Source organism: Oncorhynchus kisutch, linkage group LG1, assembly GCF_002021735.2.
Source record: "Oncorhynchus kisutch isolate 150728-3 linkage group LG1, Okis_V2, whole genome shotgun sequence".
Taxonomy (NCBI): domain Eukaryota; kingdom Metazoa; phylum Chordata; class Actinopteri; order Salmoniformes; family Salmonidae; genus Oncorhynchus; species Oncorhynchus kisutch.
In genome coordinates this window covers 60187535-60211512 of record NC_034174.2, presented here as the reverse complement: position 1 = coordinate 60211512, position 23978 = coordinate 60187535, and the positions used below count along the sequence as shown (strand labels likewise).

Below are 23978 nucleotides of genomic sequence, written 5' to 3'. Positions count from 1 at the left end.
TTCCCCTGCAAATTAATGCTAAACTTTTGGCATATCGATGTTTTTTTCAACACTCTAGTGCAGTACGACTGTTTTTCACAGCATTGCAACCACCTATGTGAAAAAATGGACATTTTGACATACTTTTTATTTGTATAATGTATTAAAAGTTTTACACCAATACTGGTATGTTGAAAGCTATTGTGTAGGGCAGGTTATATTTAAAGGGGATCTGGACCTGCTGATTTGGCCTTGCTTTTGGGTTGCTCCTCAAAACATTTTGGTGGCCATGACAGATGCAAAACTTCAGTTGGCTTGGGTCTGTGTAGTTTGACGTGGGTGTTTCTTGGGTGTGTCATTGTCACCTTCAAGACACACCCATCTGCCAGAGCTTTGCTAGCAGCTGTTTCACCCCACTCAATCAACAAACCTCATGCGGGTTGAGTTCAATAACTACAGACAGATAGGTGTGTGGTGAGATGCTGGAGGAAGCTTCAAATAGGTCAGTAGCCTGCAGAGTAATTTAAGAATGCAATTGCTGAATTTGTGTAGATATTCTAATCAAAGTGTTTTGATAATATTAAAATGAAATAACAGGTCCATGTAGAATAAATCACCATGTACATAATTACCATAGAAGCAGTGTTCTGCTAATATAACAACGTGTGTCTTTCATTGTCATTCCCAGCTGATACAGATACTGGTCCTATCATAATTTTGTTTGATGGAAATGAGGCTACCTTGGCAAACATGTCACAGTGGTCATACCTTCCTGTGTGGTTTCCCGTGTACAAAAGGAGTTCCTTGATCCTGGTGCAGAATACATAGGGTTTCTCCCTCGCCACATTGAATGATACGATTCAATTCAATAATTTAAAAAAAGGCAATACAAGTAAAAGCTGTTTACTACATTTTTTATGCTGAGTGCCAGGTCTTTCTACATTTAAAGACATCAGTATCAAGCCCATCTGTCAGACTGGACTTCATCACATTATCTTGCAAGACTCCATGTTCTGGCTCCATACATGTTTCTGTGAACACATACACACACACAGTCACTGTTGAATTACCATAGGCATGTTTCTATGTTGAAGTTTGAACAGGTCCAGATTCAAACCTGCCTAATCTATGACCATTGGTGAGTGGGAAAGAGGTTGGAGGCCTCTAAGGCCTTTACCAGCGCCCCATTGAGGAGCATGGCAGCGTAGATCAGCCCTGGCCCCTCAAAGATACTGGACAGTCACACACAAGCACACTCCCAGAGCACTGATTACATTATCAAATGGTGGTTATGATTAGCATGGTGGAGTCACCTTTTATTTCACTTCAGATGTCATGATATGTGAAGTGAAATAGAATGGTAAACACAGTGATCAGGCTGGTTTCACCAGGCTAGGTTATGAAGGTGAATTTGGACAAAACTCGAAACAGTTTTGACCTTTGACCAGGTCAAATGTCACCAACCTGGTTTAAGTGTACTCCCTGTTCCATTTATAGGAACTCTCAAAGCAAGGACATGTCCGTGATGCTGAAGGGTCCCCTTGCTGGTCTCCTCTGTGTTGCGTGTTCGGCTGGACATATCTCGAACATCTGCAGCAGGCAATCCTCATAAACAATGTACTTCCTCATTTTATGAGGTGGTGTTGACCGAGAGGGCCTGTGACAGGGTTATACAATAGACAGCCAAGTGGTAAATTGCATTTTATTATAAAGAAAGGACAAAGCTTTTTGACTGCACTTCACAACCAAAATTACTCTATTACTTGTATCTGCTTAGCTGGGTAATTAACCTACTAGTTTATCAAACCGGATATTTTGAATAAAACTTTTCAAATAACACACATTACAGTTGTCGATGAAGCCGTCTGTGTCATCAGAGCAGTAACTCGGGTCAAGCTAATTATATTCTATGCTTTACAGATGTACTGAAGCTCCAGATTGGATTAGATTCAGGCCGGTGACGCCATTACGTTTTTTTGCTCCTAGATCACTGTATTAGTCAGATTCAGACCTGAGTTAGCTACGACCACAGCTGCATCCATTATTTCGTTTTTCCCTAGTCCAGTGGTTCCCAAACATTTTATAGTCACGTTCCCCTTCAAACATTCAACCTCCAGCTGCGTACCCCTTCTAGCACCAGGGTCAGCGAAATCTCAAATGTTGTTTTTTGACCTTTATTGTAAATCTGCTACACACACTATTGGATACATTTATTAAACATAAGAATGAGTATGAGTTTTTCTCAAAACCTGGCTCAAAGGAAGTGACAAACAGCTCTTATAGGACCAAGGCACAAATAATATATAATAATAATCAATCATATTGCTCTTTATTTAACCCTCTTATATATAAAATCTTATTTGTTCATCGAAAATTGTGAATAACTCACCACAGGTTAATGAGAAGGGTGTGCTTGAAAGGATCTACATAACTCTGCAATATTGGGTTGTATTGGAGAGAGTCTTAGTCTTAAATCATTTCCCACACAGTCTGTGAATGTATTTAGTGTTTATGCTCGTGAGGGCTGAGAATCCACTCTCACATACAGTGGGGAGAACAAGTATTTGATACACTGCCGATTTTGCAGGTTTTCCTACTTACAAAGCATGTAGAGGTCTGTAATTTTATCATAGGTACACTTCAACTGTGAGAGACCGAATCTAAAACAAAAATCCAGAAAATCACATTGTATGATTTTTAAGTAATTAATTTGTATGCAATGCAGTCACTCTCCATCTCCACCTCTGAGGTGGAAATGCGAAACCCTAGGAAAGAGACGGACTGTTGGAAAAAAGGGCATTTCTCAGGCTTGACATACAGGTCATGCTCCAACAGGCGACCAAGCACTCAGCGCACCAGGGACACATGCTTGGCGCGTGTAGCGGAGTATATCAAAATGTCATCAATATACACCACTACACCCTGCCCGTGCAGGTCCCTGAAAATCTTGTCTACAAATGCTTGGAAGACTGATGGCGCATTCATCAACCCGTACGGCATGACGAGGTACTCATAGTGTCCAGAGGTGGTACTGAAAGCCGTCTTCCACTCATCTCCCTCTCGGATACGCACCAGAAGAAGCACGCCCCGTGTATTGACTCAATCCCTGTGGCTATGAGCGGTCGCGGGTACCTATACCTCACAGTGATCTGATTCAGTCCCCGATTGTCAATTCACGGGCACAGACCTCCATCCTTCTTCTTCACAAAAAATAAACTCGAGGAGGCGGGTGAAGTGGAGGACCGAATGTACCCCTGACGCAGCGATTCGGAGACATATGTTTCCATAGCCTCAGTCTCCTCCTGTGAGAGGGGATACATGTGACTCCTGGGAAGTGCAGCGTCTACCAGGAGATCTATCGCACAATCGCCCCGTCGATGAGGTGGTACTTCTTTTTGGGGAAGGCGAGAGCCAAATCAGCATATTCAGGGGTACGGTGGAGACCTGGTCTGGACTCTCCACCATAGCAGCACCAACGGAAACCCCTAAACACCTACCTGAGCACTCTCGCGACCACCCCGTGAGAGCCCTCTGTGGCCAAGAAAAAGTGAGGTTATGACAAGCTAACCAGGGTAGGCCCAGCACCATGGGAAACGCAGGAGAGTCAATAAAAAAAGAGACAAATTCTCTCCGTATGACCCCCATGCGTCACCATGCCCAAAGGAGCAGTGACCTCCCTAATCAACCCTGACACTAATGGTCGACTATCTAAGGCGTGAACGGGGAAAGGCACATCCACGGGAACGATGGGGATCCCTAAATTATGGGCTGAAGCTCTATCAATAAAATTCCCAGCCGCGCCGGAATCCACGAGCGCCTTATGCAGGGAAAACTCAGACATATGTGCAACAGAGGGCTCTGGGTGAGAATGGTGCCGGCTCACCTGGGGTGACGCCAGAGCGCCCTGCCTGCTGCCTCGATCCCCAGAGGAACCAACCCAGCACCGACCGGGAGTGTGACCTCTGCGGCCACAGATGGTGCACGAGCGGGAACCCCCTCTGGTCTCCCTGCGCACATCCCCTCCCAGCTCCATGGGTATCGGAGAGGGAGTGCGGAAGGATGGAACCACCGGACCCCGATCAGAACGTCTGCGGGTAGCCAACAGGTTGTCCAGCCGGATGGTCAAGTCCACCAGCTGGTCGAACGTGATGGTGGTGTCTCTGCAGGCCAACTCCCGACGGACATCCTCACGCAGACTGCAGTGGTAATGGTCGATCAGGGCCCTGTCGCTCCATCCCGCGCCGGCATCCAGGGTCCTAAACTCCAGGGCAAACTCCTGGGCGCTCCTCGTCTCCTGCCTCAGATGGAAGAGGCGCTCACCTGCCGCTTTACCCTCAGGCGGGTGGTCGAAGACTGTCCGGAAACGGGTGAACTCCTCAAACTGGTCCAACGCCGCATCTCCCTCTCTCCACACGGCGTTGGCCCACTCCAGGGCTTTTCGGTTGAGGCACGAGACGAGGGCGGACAACCTCTCACAGCCCGATGGAGCCAGGTGAACGGTAGCTCCAGTTGAAGCATGAACCCCTGGCAGTTCGCAGCGAGACGAATCCCACTTGAACCAGGTGGAAAAGGGGCGCTCAGAGAAGACCCCGGGTGTGCTGGTGGAGGCACTGGAAGAACTCCCTGTCTCTCCCAGCAATCCATAGTCCGGACAACGCGGTCCATGGCGGTGCCAAGATGGTGAAGCATTGCTGTGTGCTCCCAGACGCGCTCCTCCACCCCTATAACCGGGGTACCTGATCCTGCTGACTCCACAGTGGGTCGGTGATTCTGTAAGGGTGCGTGCTGGTGGCAGGGAAGTCAGGCGCAGGAGATCGAACTTGGTATAAACGGAGCAGTTTAATAAGTGCTAAAAAACTCTGAAAACCAAAATACACAAAATAAAACAAGTGGATACAAAATCCGTCGCACACCAGAACATATCTTGCACAAAGCTTACAAACAAACAATCACCGACAAGGACAACGAGGGGGAACAGAGGGTTAAATACACAACAGGTAATGAATGGGATTGGAACCAGGTATGATACAAGACAAGACAAAACCAAAGGGAAATGAAAAGAGGATCAGCGATGGCTAGAAGGTCGGTGACTTCGACAACACACAGGTCTTTCCATCATTGTATGATTTTTTGTGTGCAAATGTACTCAAGCTTATGGACAATGTCAAATGTACCTTCCTGAAATGGATGACAAAAAAACAACTGGATTTGTTATTTATTTGACTGGGCTACCTGTAATTGACATTGTGTTGTTATTTTGCTGAATACTAGATGGTTTAATTTTATTTTTGTCAGTGAAACGAGGCTACTCAGGCGAGAAAAAAACTCACGCAAATATATAGCCCCTGTTTGAAAATGTGAATAAAAAAAAATTAAAAATAATAACTAATAATAATATTTAGATATTCTTTTAAATGTGAATCATGTTTTTATTTGGCGTACCCCCTTCGGCATTGCGCGTACCCCTGGGGGTACCAAACTGGTATTCCCCAGTTTGGGAATACCTGCCCTAGACAATACAGAATAAACTTGTATGAGCACTTTAGCAAACGTTAGCTAGCCTGTAGCTAGCTAGATAGCTAGCCTGTAGCTAGCTAGATAGCTAGCCTACCTCGCTCGCATTATTAAATGATAATGTTACATAACCAGCAGTATCTAGAAAATACACAATACACTTGTATGAGCTATGATGACCTTCCTACATTGTAATGATGTAGCTAGCTAGCTAATTATCTAGTTAGCTAGCTATGCTAACGTTAGCTACAATGTTAGCTAGCCTGCCTTGCTAGCATTATCAAATGATAATGTTACAAAACCAGTAGTATCTAGACAATACACAATAAACTTGTATGACCTAAGTTCTAATGACGTAGTTAGCTAGCTAAAATGTTAGCTAGCCTGCTTCGCTAGCTAACATTAGATAGTCTTCCTCGCTCTATCAAAAGATAGCTACCTATATAACCAGCAATAACGTTATCCAACATCGTTACTGTTACAGGCTTTGGATTTTCCATTTATGTTTTGAGGTTGGGCTTTAGCACGGATAGCTCATTAGCACATAGGGCACATCGATTGGTGTTGCCTTGTTAGTCAGAATGTGATACACCTGTGCTGGTTGCAGTCTTGTTAGTGGGAAAGTGTTTCACCTGTGATGGCCAAGGTGCTATTTAAGAGTGGCTGGCCGAGTGCTCCAGTTGCCTTGATAGATGCAGAGGGTTAACACCTTTAGTTGGCACTCCCCATTTTGAGTTCTAGACAAACAATCCTTTATCTGATTTTGTTTTGCTCCACCATTGCGCCATCGTCTTGCTTAGTTTGCTTCTTGTCTTTAATTTTGGTGAGGGGTTTTGTTTTGCCTGTAATTGGGCAAATTTAGTGGCCGCTCATGGTGGTTGTCTTTTAGGTTCCAGTTATTGTTGCTAGTGAACTTTCAGTGAACACCCACAAAATACACTTATTTAGGTAGTTTATTTCACTGACATCCACCTTGAGGGGTTATAAGTTAGGTGGAATCATTTCAAAAGTTGTATAAACACAGGCTTTAAAAAAAGAGGTGTGCACCACTTTGTCTTGACCGGAGTTCGAAGTGTGGCACTGTTGGTGCTGCTGTCCTTCGGGCTTGCGAGTTAGTCCCAGAGGCATACAGACAAAAGTTCTGTAAATTACAAAATAATCATAAAGCCATGTTGAGTTTGCAAGGGAACAATCATCTCTTTTTGATCAGTGGTGTGGTTCTCAAGACATCAAGGACCTTGAATTTAAACTCTCAAACTCCTCGAGCAGTTCAATAATTGCCTTCATGAAAGGGGTAGAAGCTGTTTAGAAGCCTCTTGGACCTAGACTTGGCGCTCTGGCACCGCTTGCCGTGCGGTAGCAGAGAGAACAGTCTATAACCTGGGTGACTGGAGTCTGTGACAATTTTTAGGGCCATCCTTTGACACAGCCTGGTATAGAGGTCCTAGATGGCAGGAAGCTTGGCCCCAGTGATGTACTGGGCAATTCGCACTACCCTCTGTAGTCAGAGGCCGTTTGCATGACCCTCGTGGTCGGAGGCCGAGCAGTTGCCATACCAGGCAGTGATGCAACCAGATACTCTTGATTGTGCAGCTGTAGAACCTTTTGAGGATCTGAGGACCCATGCCAAATCTTTTCAGTCTCCTGAGGGGAAATAGGTTTTGTCGTGCCTGCTTCACGACTGTCTTGGTGTGCTTGAACTATGTTTGTTAGTGATGTGGACACCAAGGAACTTGAAGTTCTCAACCTGCTCCACTGCAGCCCTGTCGATGAGATTGAAGGTGTGCTCTGTCCTCTTTTTCCTGTAGTCCACAATCATCTCCTTTGTCTTGATCACGTTGAGGGAGAGGTTGTTGTCCTGGCACCACACAGCCAGGTCTCTGACCTTCTCCATATAGGCTGTCTCGTTGTTGTCGGTGATCAGGCCTACCACTATTGTGTCATCAGCAAATGTAATAATTATGTTGGAGTCGTGCCTGGCCGTGCAGTCATGATTGGCAGCTGTGGGCTGCCCTTCAGGAAGTCCAGGATCCAGTTGCAGAGGGAGGTGTTTAATCCCAAGGTCCTTAGCTTATTGATGAGCTTTGAGGGCACTATGGTGTTGAACACTGAGCTGTAGTCAATGAATAGCATTCTCACATAAGTGTTCCTTAATGTCCAAGTGGAAAAAGGCAGTATGGAGTGCAATAGAGATTGCATCATCTGTGGATCTGTTGGGGCGGTATGCAAATTGGCGTGGGTCTAGGGTTTCTGGGATGATGGTGTTGATGTGAGCCATGACCAGCCTTTCAAAGCACTTCATGGTGTGGAGTGCAATAGATAATAGTGTTCTTGGACACAGGCACTATGGTGGTTTGCTTAAAACATGTTGGTATTACAGACTCGGACAGGGAGATGTTGAAAATGTCAGTGAAGGCACTTGCTAGTTAGTCCGCGCATGCACGCAGTACACATCCTGGTAATCTGTCTGGCCCTGCGGCCTTGTGAATGTTGACCTGTCTAAAGGTCTTACTCACATTGGCTGCAGAGAGCTTGATCACACAGTCTTCTGGTAAAGCTGGTGCTCTCATGCATGTTTCAGTGTTATTTGCCTTGAAGCGAGCATAGAAATAGTTTTGCTCGTCTAGAAGGCTCGTGTCTCTGGGCAGCTCTCGGCTGTGTTTCCCTTTGCAGTCTATAATGGTTTGCAAGCTTTGCCACACCCGACGAGCGTCAGAGCCAGTGTAGTACGACTCGATCTTAGTCCTGTATTGACCCTTTGCCTGTTTGATGGTTTGTCGGAGGGCATAGCGGGATTTCTTATAAGCTTCCGGGTTAGAGTCCTGCTCCTGGGTTGCATGGAAGTTCCTTTGTATAATGTGGAACTCGAGTCTGATCTTATTTCTGGTTCCGTTGTTGTTGGATTGAGCCTAACCTACCGGTGAAGGGGGTCTTATTCATTTTGGGAAACGATTTGGCTGGAGGGATGGTTGTGCAAAATCCTGTTGTTGGTAAGGAACCCAAAGTAAAGGAACCTGCTGGATTATCAGAAAACAATCTTAGTGTTCTCAGCGTGTGCCATTACATGTGCATTGTCTAAGAAAGTCGCCGGGAGCAAATCTAGTGTTGAGGAGGATGTCAGCAATCCCACCATGGTCGATCTGTCCGAGACATTTATGGGTGATCCTGATTTTGCTAAACCTCCTGAGTTGACCTCTGCTTTGAAACCCCCAAAGGTGAGAGTTTGTAGGACCCCTGAAGGAAGAGTGCGTTCCTACACTTGACACTTCGATGTCCAAGAAGCAGCTTATTGCGAAACAGAGTAAAGATGTGTCCCTCTCCACTCTTTTTTCTGAGAGATGTCCAGAGAAGGATTTTGATTAAGTTTGTGTGGGTTACTTTGACAGAGATGGAGTTCTAATGAGGAAATGGCATCCTCGCTTCACTTCGGGGCAAGACAATTGGCCCAGTGCATCTCAAATTGTTGTTCTAGGTACGCTTCGATAAGAGATACTGAGGTTGGCTCACGATGGTAGTATGGCAAACCATCTTGGGGTCAGCAAGAGGTATGACCGTATCTTATATAACTTCTTCTGGCCTAGTCTGAAACAGGATGATGTGGCTAACTGTAAATCCTTTCGTGTTTGCCACCGGATGGCTACACCAAACCAAGCTGTGACGGTTGCACCTTTGCAGTGTATTCCTGCTTTTGACGAACCTTTCAGCAGGGTCCTGGTGGACTATGATAGTCCTTTGCCCAAAGCAAAGAGTGGTAACAAGTTTCTTTTGACCATCATGTGCGCTGCCACTCATTACCCTGAGGCCATTCCACTGAGGAAAATCACGAGAGGAAAGTTTCTACAGATATTGTAGGAGTTCCACCTTGAAATCAGACATGACCGTGGTAGGGCCAGCTTGGTTGCTGACTGTCTTTCAAGAGTGAGCAGTCAATGGTTTTTCCATTTATGTTTTGGGATTGGACTTTAGCACATATAGTTTGGTAACACTTAGGGAGCACAGACTGGTGTTGCCTTGTTAGTCAGTATGTGTTACACCTGTGCTGGTTGCCATCTTGTTATTGGAAATTTGTTTCACCTATGCTAGCCCAGGTGCTATTTTATAGTGGCTGGCCTTGTGCTCCACTTGTCTTGATAGATGCGGAGGGTTAACACCTTTAGTTGGCTCTTCCTATGTTGACTTCTAAACAAACAATCCTTTATATGATTTTGTTTTGCTCAAGATTTTTGGTTTGCTTCCTATCTTTAAGTTTGGTGTGGGTTTTTATTTTGTTTGCCTTAAGGCAAATTTAGTGGGTGCTCATGGTGGGTGTCTTTTAGGTTCCAGTTGTTGTTGCTAGTCAACTTTCAGTGGACACCCGAATGAGTGTTTTTCAGAACCCCTCTCCTCCTCCTCCTAAACCCCCCCTCCTAAAATCCCACCTGTTTTCAGTCTGCCATCCTTTGAAAGCGTTGGGGATGATGAAACAATGGAGTCCCATTCAACGAAGGGACACAAAGTGGGCAACAATTTCAAAGATTTTACTGAGTTAAAGTTCATATAAGGAAATCAGTCAATTTAAATAAATTCATTAGGCCCTAATCTATGGATTTCACATGACTGGAAATGCAGATATGCATCTGTTGGTCACAGATACATTAAAAAAAGGTAGGGCTGTGGATCAGAAAACCAGTCAGTGTCTGGTGTGACCATTTTCCTCGTGCAGCGCAACACCTCCTTCGCATAGAGTTGATCGGGCTGTTGATTGTGGCCTGTGGAATGTTGTCCCACTCTTCTTCAATGGCTGTGCTTCATAACTCCACTGCCACCATGGGGTACACTGTTAACAACAGTGACATCGGCAAACAGCTCACCTACACAACGCCTACATGTGGTCTGTGGTTGTGAGGCCGGTTGGACGTACTGCCAAATTCTCCAAAAATTATGGAGGTGGCTTATGGTAGAGAAATCAACATTCAATTCTCTGGCAACAGCTCTGATAAACATTCCTGCAGTCAGCATGCCAATTGCAAGCTCCCTCTACTTGAGACATCTGTGGCATTGTGTTGTGACAAAACTGTACATGTTAGTGGCCTTTTATTGTCCCCAGCACAAGGTGCACCTGTGTAACGATCATGCTGTTTATTCAGCTTCTTCATATGCCACACCTGTCAGGTGGATGGATTATCTTGGCAAAGGATAAATGCTCACTAAGAGGGATGTAAACACATTTATGCAAAAAATCTGAGCTAAATAAGGTTTCTGTGCTTATGGAAAATTTCGGGGATCTTTTATTTCAGCTCATGAAACATGGGACCAGCACTTTACATGTTGCGTTTATATTTTTCTCCAGTGTAGCTTTTCGAATAAAAAAAACAAATACTAAAAAACTAAAAATCTATTTTAGACAAGACTGCGTTTATGACGAAAAATTATCCTATTTCCACTTTGTAGTCAATTTTGACACTAGAATAAATGTCTCAGACTCATATCGAAGCCACATAGGCCATTTTAAAAGGGATTAGTTGCATTTTAGGGGCAGTCATTCTTTAAATAAATACACCTTTTTAACTAAATACAATATGTAATCGGAATTACTCAATATAGAGTCTGCAAAACTGAAATTGGTCTCTTGTGCTGGGCAATGGGTTTAATACAGAGTCCTGGTGACTCCAACCACTCCATTCATTGCAATACAATACACTGTAAATGAATTACATACTGTATGGGTTTTACGATAAAAAAACGATTGTATTTGCTGAGGTAAAAGTGGGTTGGGAATACTCAGTAGGGTCTGTAGGTGGAGTATAAAGTCCTGCTGGGAATTTAGACTTCAGTCCCCCATTAAATAACACCATATATAGATTCTACAGACCCCACTCTACTGAGTATTACGATCTGAACATCGTATTTTTTGATAGTGGTCTTACAAAATATTTTTAGAAGCATATTTGTAATTGTTTCCATAAAGTCCTTTTTACATTTGCTTTTAAGCACAGTATAAAGGGGACATTGATTAAAATGTAGTACTGTATCTTTCGAATTAGTTATCCACATTTCAATGTTTTGAAATGCGTGCTTTTATTTTGAAGGAATCAACATTAGCATACAAAGTGAGGCCATCGTTTGTGCTGCTGGCAGAATACTAGTGCGGTATTGCACTTATATCTCCTGTTTTGATTGTAGGTGAGAAGAAGTAGTGCTCAACTACAATCCTGTACCTTGTTGACCAGGTAAGAACGCCGACTTTTATCACTAAATGTTTTGGTCTAAACTAGTGTTCAGGGAAGCATAACAAATTAATAGGTAAATTGCCCAAATGTCCACAGAACCTACACAATTAATAACCGATTGTGGTTTATCCAAAAAATTAAATTATAAGCTGTCTATCATAAAGCCTATTAGCTTTATGGCATATACGTTCTTGCAACCCCAGTGACATTTTTGCTGCGTTTTTGGGTGTGCTGGTTCCCTAGGGTTGACCTACTTTTGCTGTAATGCAGTGCAGTCAGTGTTCTTGTTCGACATTGCAGGCGACTGCCGAATGACTGATCTACAAATTATCTTGCGTCATAATTAACTACTCATTACTATTTGTAGTTCAGCCAGTGTCACCATTTACGCACAATGCATCATGGATTTGACGCTCTCGAACACGGGCAGTGAGTTCACAGCCCATTTAATTGTTCGCCAGCGATGATTAATCGGATGTTGTAGTAAAATCTTTAATGATGTCCGTGCTGCTGTGCACTCCTTTTAGTGGATTTGTTAGCGTGCGCTGGTAGTGTTTTTGTGTTTGGTTTGTGTTGAGTAATGTGCAACCCACCTGCCGCAGTAAACAGAGTTTTAACATTTTTATGTGGGGTAAAAGCCGATTTATGGTCAATCTGGCATCTGTAGCAGCAGTACAGCGTTTACTGAGATGCCACCTCTGTTGAAGTCAAAGCATCCATTCTTGCGCTTTGGGGAGATGTCGTACGTATCCAATACATTGGTCTAACCACTCGTAGTGATAGTCTGTTAGCTAATTACGAATAAGTGGCCACACGAAATTACAAGACCTTACCTCTTCTGAGATGGTACAATTGTCTGAGCTCCTACTCCAACGTTAAGTAAAAATGCTGCACCGTTTTCCACAAAATCGGGTTGCATTTAGGCTATTGTTTATTTTACACTATGTTGAAGTAAACATCAAAGTATAATGCTTGTATGGATGTCAATCCCAATACATGTTCATGTCATCAATCAACTGCCTTGCAGTTAAAACCGACTGAATACTACCACTGATTTCTGAATGCTAGCTATGCTACCATCTTATACGAACGGGAGCATAGCAGCACTTCTTCTAAATCTGAAAAGGGACAACTTCTAAATGTTATGCAGCGAAACCAGCCAAGTATATCCACATCTGATTTTAGTAACCACATTTGGGCCTGTTACAATACATCAATCATGACCGATTTGGCACATCAACTTTGTTTGATCAGATTTGTTGAATGTGTAGAAATCCATCTATCCCAATTAACTCCTGGAAGGAGATCAGGGAGGTAAACTCCTTTTTGTATCATAAATATGTATTTATTTTGTGAACTTGTTCTGATAAGACTCCAAGTTTGTGTTTTATACAGGATATACCGCCCCCACCTATAGTCAACCAATCATGTCAATGCGGAGCTACAGAGCCCTCCGCATTGTTAGCTCAATTTGGCCTCCAGCGGCTCCACAATTGCGTCACACCCTTGAAAAGGAGCCTCGGAACAACATTTCCAGATGAAGCAATAATCAGCTTTTCAAATCGAAATGTATTTGTCACATGCGCCGAGCACAAAGGTGTAGTAGACCTTACTGTGAAATGCTTACAAGCCCTTAACCAACAATGCAGTTCAAGAAATAGAGTTAAGAAAATATTGACTAAATAAACAAAAGTAAAACATTTTAATAAAAGTAACACAATAACAAGGCTATATTTGTTTATTGTACCTTTTATTTAACTAGGCAAGTCAGTTAAGAATAAATTCTTATTTACATTGACGGCCAACTGGGGAACAGTGGGTTAACTGCCTTGTTCAGGGGCAGAACAACAGATTTTTACATTGTCAGCCCAGGGATTTAATCCAGTAACCTTTCGGTTACTGGCTCAATGCTCTAACCATTAGGTTACCTGCCATCCCAACAAGGGGTACAGGTATCGGGTCAATGTGCAGGGTTACAGGTTAGTCTAGGTCATTTGTACATGTAGGTAGGGATAAAGTGACTGCATAGATAATGAACAGGGAGTAGCAGCAGTGTAAAAACAAAGGGCAGGGGGGGTCAATGTAAATAGTTTGGGTGGACATTTCATTAATTGTTCAGCAGTCTTATGGTTTGGTGGATCCCTTTTGGACCTAGACTTGGCCCTTCGGTACTGCTTGCCGTGTGGTAGCAGAGAGAACAGTCTATGATTTGGGTGACTGGAGTCTTTGACAATTTTTTGGGCCTTCCTTTGACACCGCCTAGTATATAGGTCCTGGATGGCAGGAAGCTTGACCCCTAGTGATGTACTGGGCCATACACACTACCCTCTGTAGCGCCTTACGGTCAGATGTCGAACAGTTGCCATACCAGGTGGTGATGCAACCGGTCAGGATGCTCTCGATAGTGCAGCTGTAGAACTTTTTGAGGATCTGGGGACGCATGACAAATATTTTAATCTCCTGAGGGGGAAAATGTGTTGTCGTGCACTCTTCACAACTGTCTTCAGGTGTTTGGACCATGATGGTTTGTTGGTGATGTGGACAACAAGGAACTTGATACTCTTGACCTGCTCCACTACAGGCTGTCGATGTGAATGGAGGCGTGTTCGGGCCTCCTTTTCCTGTAGTCCACGAACAGCTCCTTTGTCTTGCTCAAGTTGTGGGAGAGGTTGTTGTCCTGGCATTACACTGTCAGGACCCTGAAGTTCAGGGTCCCCAGTTGCGGAGGGAGGTGTTTAGTCCCAGGGTCCTTAGCTTAGTGATGACCTCCGGGATGATGGAGTTGATGTGAGCCATGACCAGCCTTTCAAAGCACCTCATGGCTACAGACGTGAGTGCTATGGGGCGGTAGTCATTTAGGCAGGTTACCTTAGTGTTCTTGGGCATAGGGACTATGGTGGTCTGCTTGAAACATGTAGGTATTACAGACTCCGACAGGGAGATGTTAAAAATGTCAGTGAAGACACTTGCCAGTTGGGCCGCGCATGCATTGAGTACACGTCCTGGTAATCCGTCCGTCATGCCCCTCGGCCTTGTGAATGTTGACCTGTTTAACTGTCCTGCTCACATCGGCTACGGAGAGCGGGATCACACAGTCGTCCGGAACAGCTGGTGCTATCATGCATGCTTCAGTGTTGGTTGCCTCGAAGCGACCCGATAAAAGGCATTTAGCCCATCTGGTAGGCTCGCGTCACTGGGCAGCTTGCCGCTGGGTTACCCTTTGTAGTCCGTAATAGTTTGTGAGCCCTGCCACATCTGACGAGCGTCAGAGCCAGTGTAGTAGGATTCAGTCTTAGCCCTGTAATGACCCTTTACCTGTTTGATGGTTCGTCAGAGGGCAGAGCGGGATGTTTTATAAGCATCCGGGTTAGTGTCCTGCTCCTTGAAAGCGGCAGCCCCAGCCTTTAGCTCGGTGCGGATGTTGCCTGTAATCCACGGCTTCTGGTTGGGATATGTACATACTGTCACTGTGGGGATGTCATCAATAGACATATTGATGAAGCCGGTGACTGAGGTGGTATAATCCTCAATGCCGTTCAATGAATCCCAGAACATATTCTCGTCTGTGCTAGCAAAACAGTCCCAAAACAGTTCTGTAGCGTGTGCAATAAAGATGAATTTGTGCTGTTTCTTTACTGTACATTTTCAAACCTGTGTCCCCATGATGGCACAACAGTAGCCCGACGGTGTAGGCTACTGTGTTTATTTAAGTTTGTTACAAAAGCCCTGTAAGCTAACATTAAAATCTGACAGGTAAAATGCTTTATTTCTTATAAGCATATATGAGCTTTTTAAAAACATATTTTTTTATTTTAATAGGCAAGTCAGGTTTGCCTATTAAAATAAAAAAATACGTTTTTAAAAAGCTCATATATGCTTATAAGAAATAAAGCATTTTACCTGTCAGATTTTAATGTTAGCTTACAGGGCTTTTGTAACAAACTTAAATAAACACAGTGACAGCCTAGGAACAGTGGGTTCCTAGGGCCTGTTCAGGGGCAGAATGACAGATTTGTACCTTGTCAGCTCGGGGGTTTGAACTTGAAACCTTCCGGTTACTAGTCTAACGTTCTAACCACTAGGCTACCCTGCCGCTAATGACTTATATGGTGTATAAGATTAGTTCACATTACTGTAGCCATAGAATTATAGAATTATAGGATTTATTTGACTGCAGCTGACACTTTCTGAATGAACCACCTTGATTTGGAGCCCTCACTTGAAATGTTATGCATTTTTTGCCTAAGACCTATTATGCGGCAACAAATGTTATGGAACAATAAATGTATACCCTTTCATCTGATAGAATATGTAATTGGCCATTTGTAATAAAACTCACATTTGTCTACCATATGGTGCCCTTTCTGGTCATTTGCGGAGATGGTGATAAACCTCCTACCACAGGCACCAATCCCCCTTAAGCTTCTTTGAAAAGGTCTGACAAGCAGGTTTGATATGATCCCGTGAATAGTGAAGTGTCAAAACAGCTTCATGTACCTACATGGTATTACGTCAGCCTGTCCGTGATACTGTACAAATCATAATATGTCCTGTGTAGCCTACATTCAGTGAATAAATGACTGAAACATGTTAAGTGTTCTATTTTCTACTGGTAATAGTATGGTAGCATATTATTTGATGGTACTGTTTTTATGTGTTTTTTTTAATGGGACATTTGAACAATAGTTACTTTTGGTACTTACAAAAATAATTGGTTATTACAGTGTAATATACATTGTTACAGTTTGATCGTGTCTTTTTATTGTATGTATGGGATTTTCAGATTTTTATTGAACAAATAGTGAATGAGGGTGACCGTGGGGGAAAGTCTGAGATTTTTGTGTCAAAGGGCGGTAATCCCAATTCAAACCAATGCCGACACTGTAGACGTGTGGCGGAGGCTGCAGCATTAACACTAGACCAGCCATGCCACAACCAAGTAATTTCTTAGTAGGCCTAAATACCCAGGTGAAATGGACATTAACAATGGCCCTATTTCTAGGAAATTAACATTTGTCTTCTTGGTGTTGTATTTGCAGATCTACCCGGCCTGTCGACAAAAACAATGGCGCTAATCTCCCTCGAGGATCTTGACGGATTGGAGGATGAAGAGCTGGACAATGACATCACTGACAACCCTGAGCCAATGGAGGACGACGAGCAGCAGAGGCTGTACACCCATTGGCAGGCGATCGCCAGCACACACCAGGTGTCCGTCCCCCGAGGTAAGCGAAAGGCGGTGGAGTAAAATAGTCCCATTCGAGGTAGTTGCTTGGCAGCAGTGTATTTGGAGACAATCAGTCTGAGAAATCAGACTCTTTTCAACAGGACATGGTTTCTTCCAACAGTTTAAATAAGATCTCAGATTCTAGTTGCTACATCTTGTCTGCAGTTCAGCAGTATGACTTGATTGTTATAGTGTGTGTATTGAAGTCTCTCATGGCTTACTCAAATGGGTATCAGTTTAGGGTCTAGTGAGAAGCTTATAGCTATTAGAGCATGCCCATTTTCCTAGAGACTTGAATACTTGACATTAGCACTGTGTTCCTTTTATGAGGCATAATCCAAGGACTAATTTCCCCCCCACTTCACTTGGTTCCGGTGAGGTTTGCTCTCACACTGCTCTCTGTCATCTTTATAAAAAAAAAATGAAGTTGCCCCCTGTGTTGTTTTGATAGAAATGACAGGACCAATTCAAGAGCTGACGCAGCGGAACCAAGCCCAAGAGAGAGAGCAGGTCCCCTTTTCCTCCATCTCTCAGCATGAAAAGGTAAAGTATGTCTCCCTTCCACTTGATACCAATCTTAGGTCAGGATGACAACGGCAGATATGTTGGCTGGCTGTTCCATTTTCTGGGTCATCTGTCTATGTAATGGCAGGAAGTGAAGGAAAGTCTTTAGTAAAAGCTAAATGAAGCCATTTTCTTGTCGTTCTTTTGAGTGTCTGGCACATGCACTTTTGAGTGTTTGAATAATAATTAAATAAATCATGAAAGCTGTGTGTATGTACACACGGATTTGTGTAAATGCCTGAGTGCAATTTGGTGTGTAAAATCTGTGTTTGTGTTGCCTTATGACCAACCATGCGTTTGCTTGAGTGCAATTTATGTTGGGTGTGTATGTTGGGTGTGTGTGCCCGTCTGTGTTTCAGCTTGAGAATCCATGCCATTGCTTGAGTGCTAAGTGAAGTGGAAGATCTCTTATATTTCCTGGATAACGAAGTGTGTGTTTGTCTATTTCTTCAGATGGGCAAGGTGCTGTTTGAGGAGAGGGTGTACCCTGCAGGGAAGTGGGCGTGCATCATTAAAGGGGAGAAGCTTTACGAGCAGAGCATCTCCATGGGCTTTATGAAACTCATGAAATTCATCTGCAAGGAAAACTCTGTCGGTAAGGCCTTAGTGTTCATGTTACTGTGTAATTATTGATGTAAGTATAGTGCAACATCTATTGTAATCACTCATTGTTTCAACTATATTGTAATCATTCATTGTTCCACCCTACTTACAGCAGTAACTCTAACCCTTATCATAACCCTAAGTACAGTGTATCCACAATTTATTGATTTGGGGCCTCCACTCTATTGTATATTATTTAGTCATTATTACACTGTACTTACATAAGTAATCCTAATCCTTACCATAGCCCTAAGGATAGTAAGAACAGTGGAACAATGAGTAATCATAATAGCACACTCTCGTATCAACAGGACGCTATTTGGGAATGACTGTACCCATTGTGAACAGTATCCAAATGCTGGAGGACGGCAATGGCTTTCAGAAGGACATCTTGACGGCATACTACCTGCCTGCTCAGTTCCAGGCCAACCCGCCCCAGCCAACGGACCCAGACATCACCATACTCCAAAGGGAGGCTTTACGAGTCATCACCCTGTAAGGACACTCTCACCTCTGGCTGACTTCGGTACTCAAGCCCCAGGCTTGATTTGAGGCCTATTCTACTTCGTCTGTGGTTTTGAGACCTATTCTGACCTATTTACATATCTACATGTAAAAATAGACAATCGATTTAGATAGACAATGTATAGCCAAAATGGGTGGAAATAATTAGTCAGATTAGTGATAATATCCATGTTTTTTTTACTATATTGGCTGGTTTCCCGGACACAGATTAAATCAAATCAAATTGTATTAGTCACATGCGCCGAATACAACAGTGAAATGCTTACTTACAAACCCCTAACCAACAATGCAGTTAAAAATATATATATATATTTGTATAAGTAATACGGATAAGAAATAAAAGGAACAAGTAATTAATAACATTAGCAGTAAAATAACATTAGCGAGACTATATACAAGGGAGTACCAGTACAGACTCAATGTGCGGGGGCCCTGGTTAGTTGAGGTAACATGTACATGTGGGTAGAGTTATTAAAGTGACTATACATAGATGATAACAGAGAGTAGTAGTAGTGGTGTAAAAGAGGGTGGGGGGCAATGCAAATAGTCTGGGTAGCCATTTGATTAGGTGTTCAGGACTCTTAGGGCTTGGGGGTAGAAGCTGTTTAGAAGCCTCTTGGACCTAGACTTGGTGCTCCAGTACCGCTTGCCGTGCGGTAGCAGAGAGAACAGTCTGTGACTAGGGTGGCTGGAGTCTGACGATTTGTAGGCCCTTCCTCTGACAGCGCCTGGTATAGAGGTCCTTGATGGCAGGGAGCTTGGCCCCGGTGATGTCCTGGGCCGTTCGCACTACCCTCTGTAGTGCCTTATGGTCGGAGGGCGAACAGTTGCCATACCAGGCAGTGATGGTGTAGCTGTAGAACCTTTTTAAGCCCAGTCCTGAATTTAAAAGCACTTTCAATGGAGTCTATATTGAGCTTCTTTTTTGTTGTTGTCCTCTACTAGGCTTAATCTGTGTGTGGGGAATCAGCCCAAACAGTATTAATTATGCTAACTTCTATAGATAATGGATACGTACTAGCTAGACTCACACACTACTTTGCATTGGTACGATGTCTGGGTAAAATACTGTAGGTAAAAAATAATCACTTAATAGCAGTAATGCCAGTATTTATTTAAACACGAATAACAAATGCGGTCTTCTGTAGGACGTTCTTCGGCACCACCACGGAGGAGACAATCATGCCTCAAATCAACCTGCTGTGGGAGATGCTGGGCCCCAGCGAGGAGATGCATCGCAACTCCTACATGGTGGCCGTCTACGACAACCCTGGGGTGTCCTGCCGCAGAAACGAGATCTGGTTCATCCGACGAGACCCCTAAAGCTCTCATACCATCCTCCTGTATCATCCTGACTCCCCCCCCCCCCCCCCCCCCAATCCCACCCTTCTGTGCCCTAGGGTCATGTTCATTGGGCGCTAAACAGAATAAAAGGGACAAACGGGGAAGGACTACCTGGACTTGGTCCAATAAGCAGCACTCATTTTTAGTTTCTGGTACAAAATGTTTTTTTATAAACTTTTGTTTTTGCGTGCCATAATGAACACAACCCAGATGATTCCTGTAATGGAGATAGAGTATGGATTAAAATGGGAGGAATGGCTCTTGGGTTGGTTTTAACTGTAAAGATGACAAGATTACTTTAAAGATGGTATTAGATATATAGTAGGTATGGAAAATACTTCAACATTCACTGAGATTGTATGTTTATGCTCCAGGGGAGCACAAGGAAAGACTAACTTCAGTGGCATTTATACCATATACACAGCCAAATATGGTGTTTTAAAATACAAGTATATTGTATCTCTGTGAAAAACTGTCTGGGAATTACAAGAGTTAACTCTTATATTTCCATCACGTTTTATCTTTATTGTATTTTTCTTGCTTTTTATGTAACAAATTAGTGATCGAATCATTACAAACTAGTGTCACACAATGTGTGAAACACACTGTTTTAGAAATGGACTGAAATTAATTTACTTTTTAGATTTGAGTAATTTAGCAGATGCTCTTATCCAGAGCGAGTTACAGTAGTGAGTGCAAACGTTTTAATATTTTTTTTCGTAATGATACCATAACGGTTTTCTAAACTATAATGGTTATGTCTTGTGGGACTGTAACCTATTACTAAAATGTTGTATTTGCTGTTGACTAGAGTAGGCATCCAGGTTTAACTTTATTATTATCCATAGGTAATTCTTACAACTTTATCATTCAAAGTTATTTGCTATGATATGTGGGTGTCCTCTTACTTTTAACTGTCTTTTTCTTTTTCTCTCTGCTAGTGAATTTTACCCACACTCTGCTGCTTTACCAAGATTTCGAGGCTGGTGTAGGGATTTTGGGTATAGGTGTCTGAAAGTAAACAACTGTTCTCAAATGACTATCCCCCAGCCTCAATGATAGACAGATCTGTAATTTGTTACCTTCAGTTGCCACTAGGTGTCAACCAAACAGTAACGTTTGTAATGTTTTTTTTGTCTATCCATTTGCTTATTGGTGAGTAACGACTATCTCACAAATGAATAGATTGGTTTTTGGTGAGGTTAGTTGTAAATGGAGCTGAGACTGTGACCAGGCACTTTAGATGTTGAGGAAGGCTCAAGCTTTAAGGCCGTCATTGTAAATAAGAATTTGTTCATAACTGACTTGCCTAGTTCCATTTTACAATTATAATTATTTTTCTTTTTTGAAGATTCATAACTATAGTTAATGATGGTTGGGGAATGGAAGTTTAATTAAAGTGACTTATGAACATTTGTTCAGCATGGCCAAATGATGTGCTCTTACTGTGCTTGCCTCTTTTTTTCTATACATATATATGCCTTGAAATGTTCCCAGAATAAGTGCATTAGTTGTATTTGTTTGCATTCTCCAATAATTTGTATGGTATACTTTTGATATGTTAAAATTGCACCCGTCCTCTCTTTTGTGACCTTGTAATTATATGCTGTTATCAAAGCATACATTTCAAAATTGCAGTGTGAATTTTTGTGGATCGCTTCAATTTTTAAAGCTGCGTGCGCTATGTCACTTTTTGGGCGACCTGACCAAATTCACATAGAAATGTGAGGAGTTATAGAACTTTCATTCTCATTGAATATAAGTCTAAGACGTGGTAGGTCTGTTCTGTGTGTTATTTCTATGCTTCCCGTTCTAAAGTTTTGTTTTTGCCTCTTTTGGTTTTGTACACCAGCTAAAAATACAATATTTTTGGTTATGGAAAATATATTTCAGAGCAGTTTAGATGGTACAATGATTCTGTACACTATACTTGTTTTGTCTCGTAAACAGAAATGTAAAATTTTTGCAACCAGGAACTGGCAGAGAGATTTCTGCATTAGGCATCTTTAAACTACTTAAAATATTCCCAGAGTAAATGAATGGAGATTTGATATACATTTACACTTGTAAATGTACAGTGCCTTCACAAAGTATTCACACTAATTTTACATTTGACACATTTTGTTGTGTTACAGCCTGAGCTATTTGGTCCCTGCTCTACGCACAATACTGCATAATGTCAAGGTGGATTTTTTTTTTTACATTTAAAAATGGAAGGCTGACATTTCTTAAGTATTCAATCCCTTTGTTATGGCAAGCCTAAATGCATTCAGGAGTAAAAATTTGCTTAACAATTCTCATAAGTTGCATGTACTCTGTGTTCAGCACTAGTGGTTAACATTACCTTTGAATGATTACCCTGTCTGTACCCCACACATACAATTATTTTTAAGGTCCCTCAATTGAGTAATGAATTTCAAGTACAGATTCAACCACAACACAAAGACAAAGGTTTTCCAATGCCTTGCAAATAAGGTTACTGAATGGTAGATGTGTTAAAAAAAATTACACTGAATATCCCTCTGAGCATGGTGGAGTTATTAATTAGTCACTACAAACATACAGGCGTCCTTCCTAACTCATTTGCCGGAGAGGAACGATACCACTCAGGGATTTAAAACAGTTACAGAGTTTAATGGTTGTGATGTGAGAACTGTGGATAGATCTTCAACATTGTAGTTACTCCACAATACTAACCTAAATGACAGAGTGAAAAGAAGGATGCCTGTACAGAATAAAAAATATTCCAAAACATGCATCCTGTTTGCAACAAGGCACTTATTACTGCAAAAAAATGTGGCAAAGAAAGGTACTTTTTTGTCCTGAATACGAAGCATTATATTTGGGGCAAAAACACATCACTGAGTACCACTTGTCATATTCTCAAGCATGGTTTTGGCTGCGTCATGTTATGTGTATGTTTGTCATCGGCAAGGAGTGGGGAGTTTTTGGGGAAAAACATGTATGGAATAAAGCTAAGCACAGCAAAATCCTATAAAAAACCTTGTTCAGTCTGCTTTCCAACAGACACTGGGAGATAAATTCACCTTTTAGCAGGACAATAACCTAAATCACAAGCCCAAATCTACACTGGAGTTGCTAACCAAGACAACAGAATGTTTCTGAGTGGCCTAATTACAGTTTTGACTTAAATCTGCTGAAAAATCTAGGGCAAGTCTTGAAAATAGCTGACTAGCAAAGATCTATAACCAACTTGAGCTTGAAGAACTTTAAAAAAGAATAATGGGCAAATATTATACAATGCAGGTGTGCTTAGTTCTGAGACTTAATAAAGATATATTAGCGTTTTAGTTTACATATTTTTATGTTAAAACAATTCTTCCACTTTGACATTACATAGTATTTTGTGTAGATCAATGACGACAAATTAAAATTAAAACAGTTTCAATCCCACTTTGTAACAACAAAATGTGGGGAAAATAAAGGGGTGTGAATACTTAAGACACTGTATACAATGACAGCTTTTATAATCTTTGCACTGTATGATTTGTATTTTTATGTAAAATGCAAATAAAATTAAAACAAAAATGTGTGGCTTGGTGTGAAGGACATGATTGTTTCCATTCAGAATAACTCATTTTCCCCCCACATACCTGTCAAATACCATTTGTTATATTTGTGGTTATTTGGCTATGTCACAGTGTGTCTTATTAGTATACCACCTCTGTCCAAAAATCTTACACAACTAAAATTACAAAAGGATCCCTTTCTGACAACTACCTTTTCTGCATTACATTTTGTAATAGTCTCTTCATTTATCCTTATCCATATTTACATTTTATATGTATTTTAAATGGTTTAAGGATGTAGCCCGAAAGATAGCCTTGGCCTTTAATCCAAATAATAAAATATTCAAAACAAGTTGTATGTGCTTGGGCCTACAGAAAAATGTGTACCTGTTATGTTTGCACAGAAAAAGTGCAAAATTGGCACGTTTGACCTAAGGCTACTCTTTTTTTAAATTGTATTTTTTACCTTTCGTGCCCCCCATC

General features: G+C 42.2%; 1 protein-coding gene and 1 long non-coding RNA gene across 2 annotated transcripts; one reads left to right on the top strand and one right to left on the bottom strand.

Moving 5' to 3' along the window:
* Positions 1-884: 884 nt before the first annotated feature.
* Positions 885-12015, bottom strand: LOC109896369 (uncharacterized). The gene is made up of 3 exons (XR_002256090.2): positions 11957-12015; positions 1444-1636; positions 885-1010 (listed from the first exon to the last, which is right to left on the bottom strand). It is a non-coding gene; the product is annotated as an uncharacterized LOC109896369 (long non-coding RNA).
* Positions 11583-23521, top strand: LOC109896267 (heme-binding protein 1-like). The gene is made up of 6 exons (XM_020490561.2): positions 11583-11702; positions 16742-16927; positions 17381-17472; positions 17947-18088; positions 18408-18591; positions 19770-23521. The coding sequence occupies exons 2-6, from the start codon at positions 16768-16770 to the stop codon at positions 19942-19944; spliced, it is 753 nt and encodes a 250-aa protein (XP_020346150.1). The 5' UTR covers positions 11583-11702; positions 16742-16767; the 3' UTR covers positions 19945-23521.
* Positions 23522-23978: the final 457 nt, after the last annotated feature.

Coding starts and splice junctions, on each gene's coding strand:
- LOC109896267 (XM_020490561.2), top strand. CDS start 16,768: ATGGCGCTAATCTCCCTCGAGGATCTTGACGGATTGGAGGATGAAGAG. Junction 16,928..17,380: donor CCAGGTGTCCGTCCCCCGAG/GTAAGCGAAAGG, acceptor TTGTTTTGATAG/AAATGACAGGACCAATTCAA. Junction 18,592..19,769: donor GCTTTACGAGTCATCACCCT/GTAAGGACACTC, acceptor GGTCTTCTGTAG/GACGTTCTTCGGCACCACCA.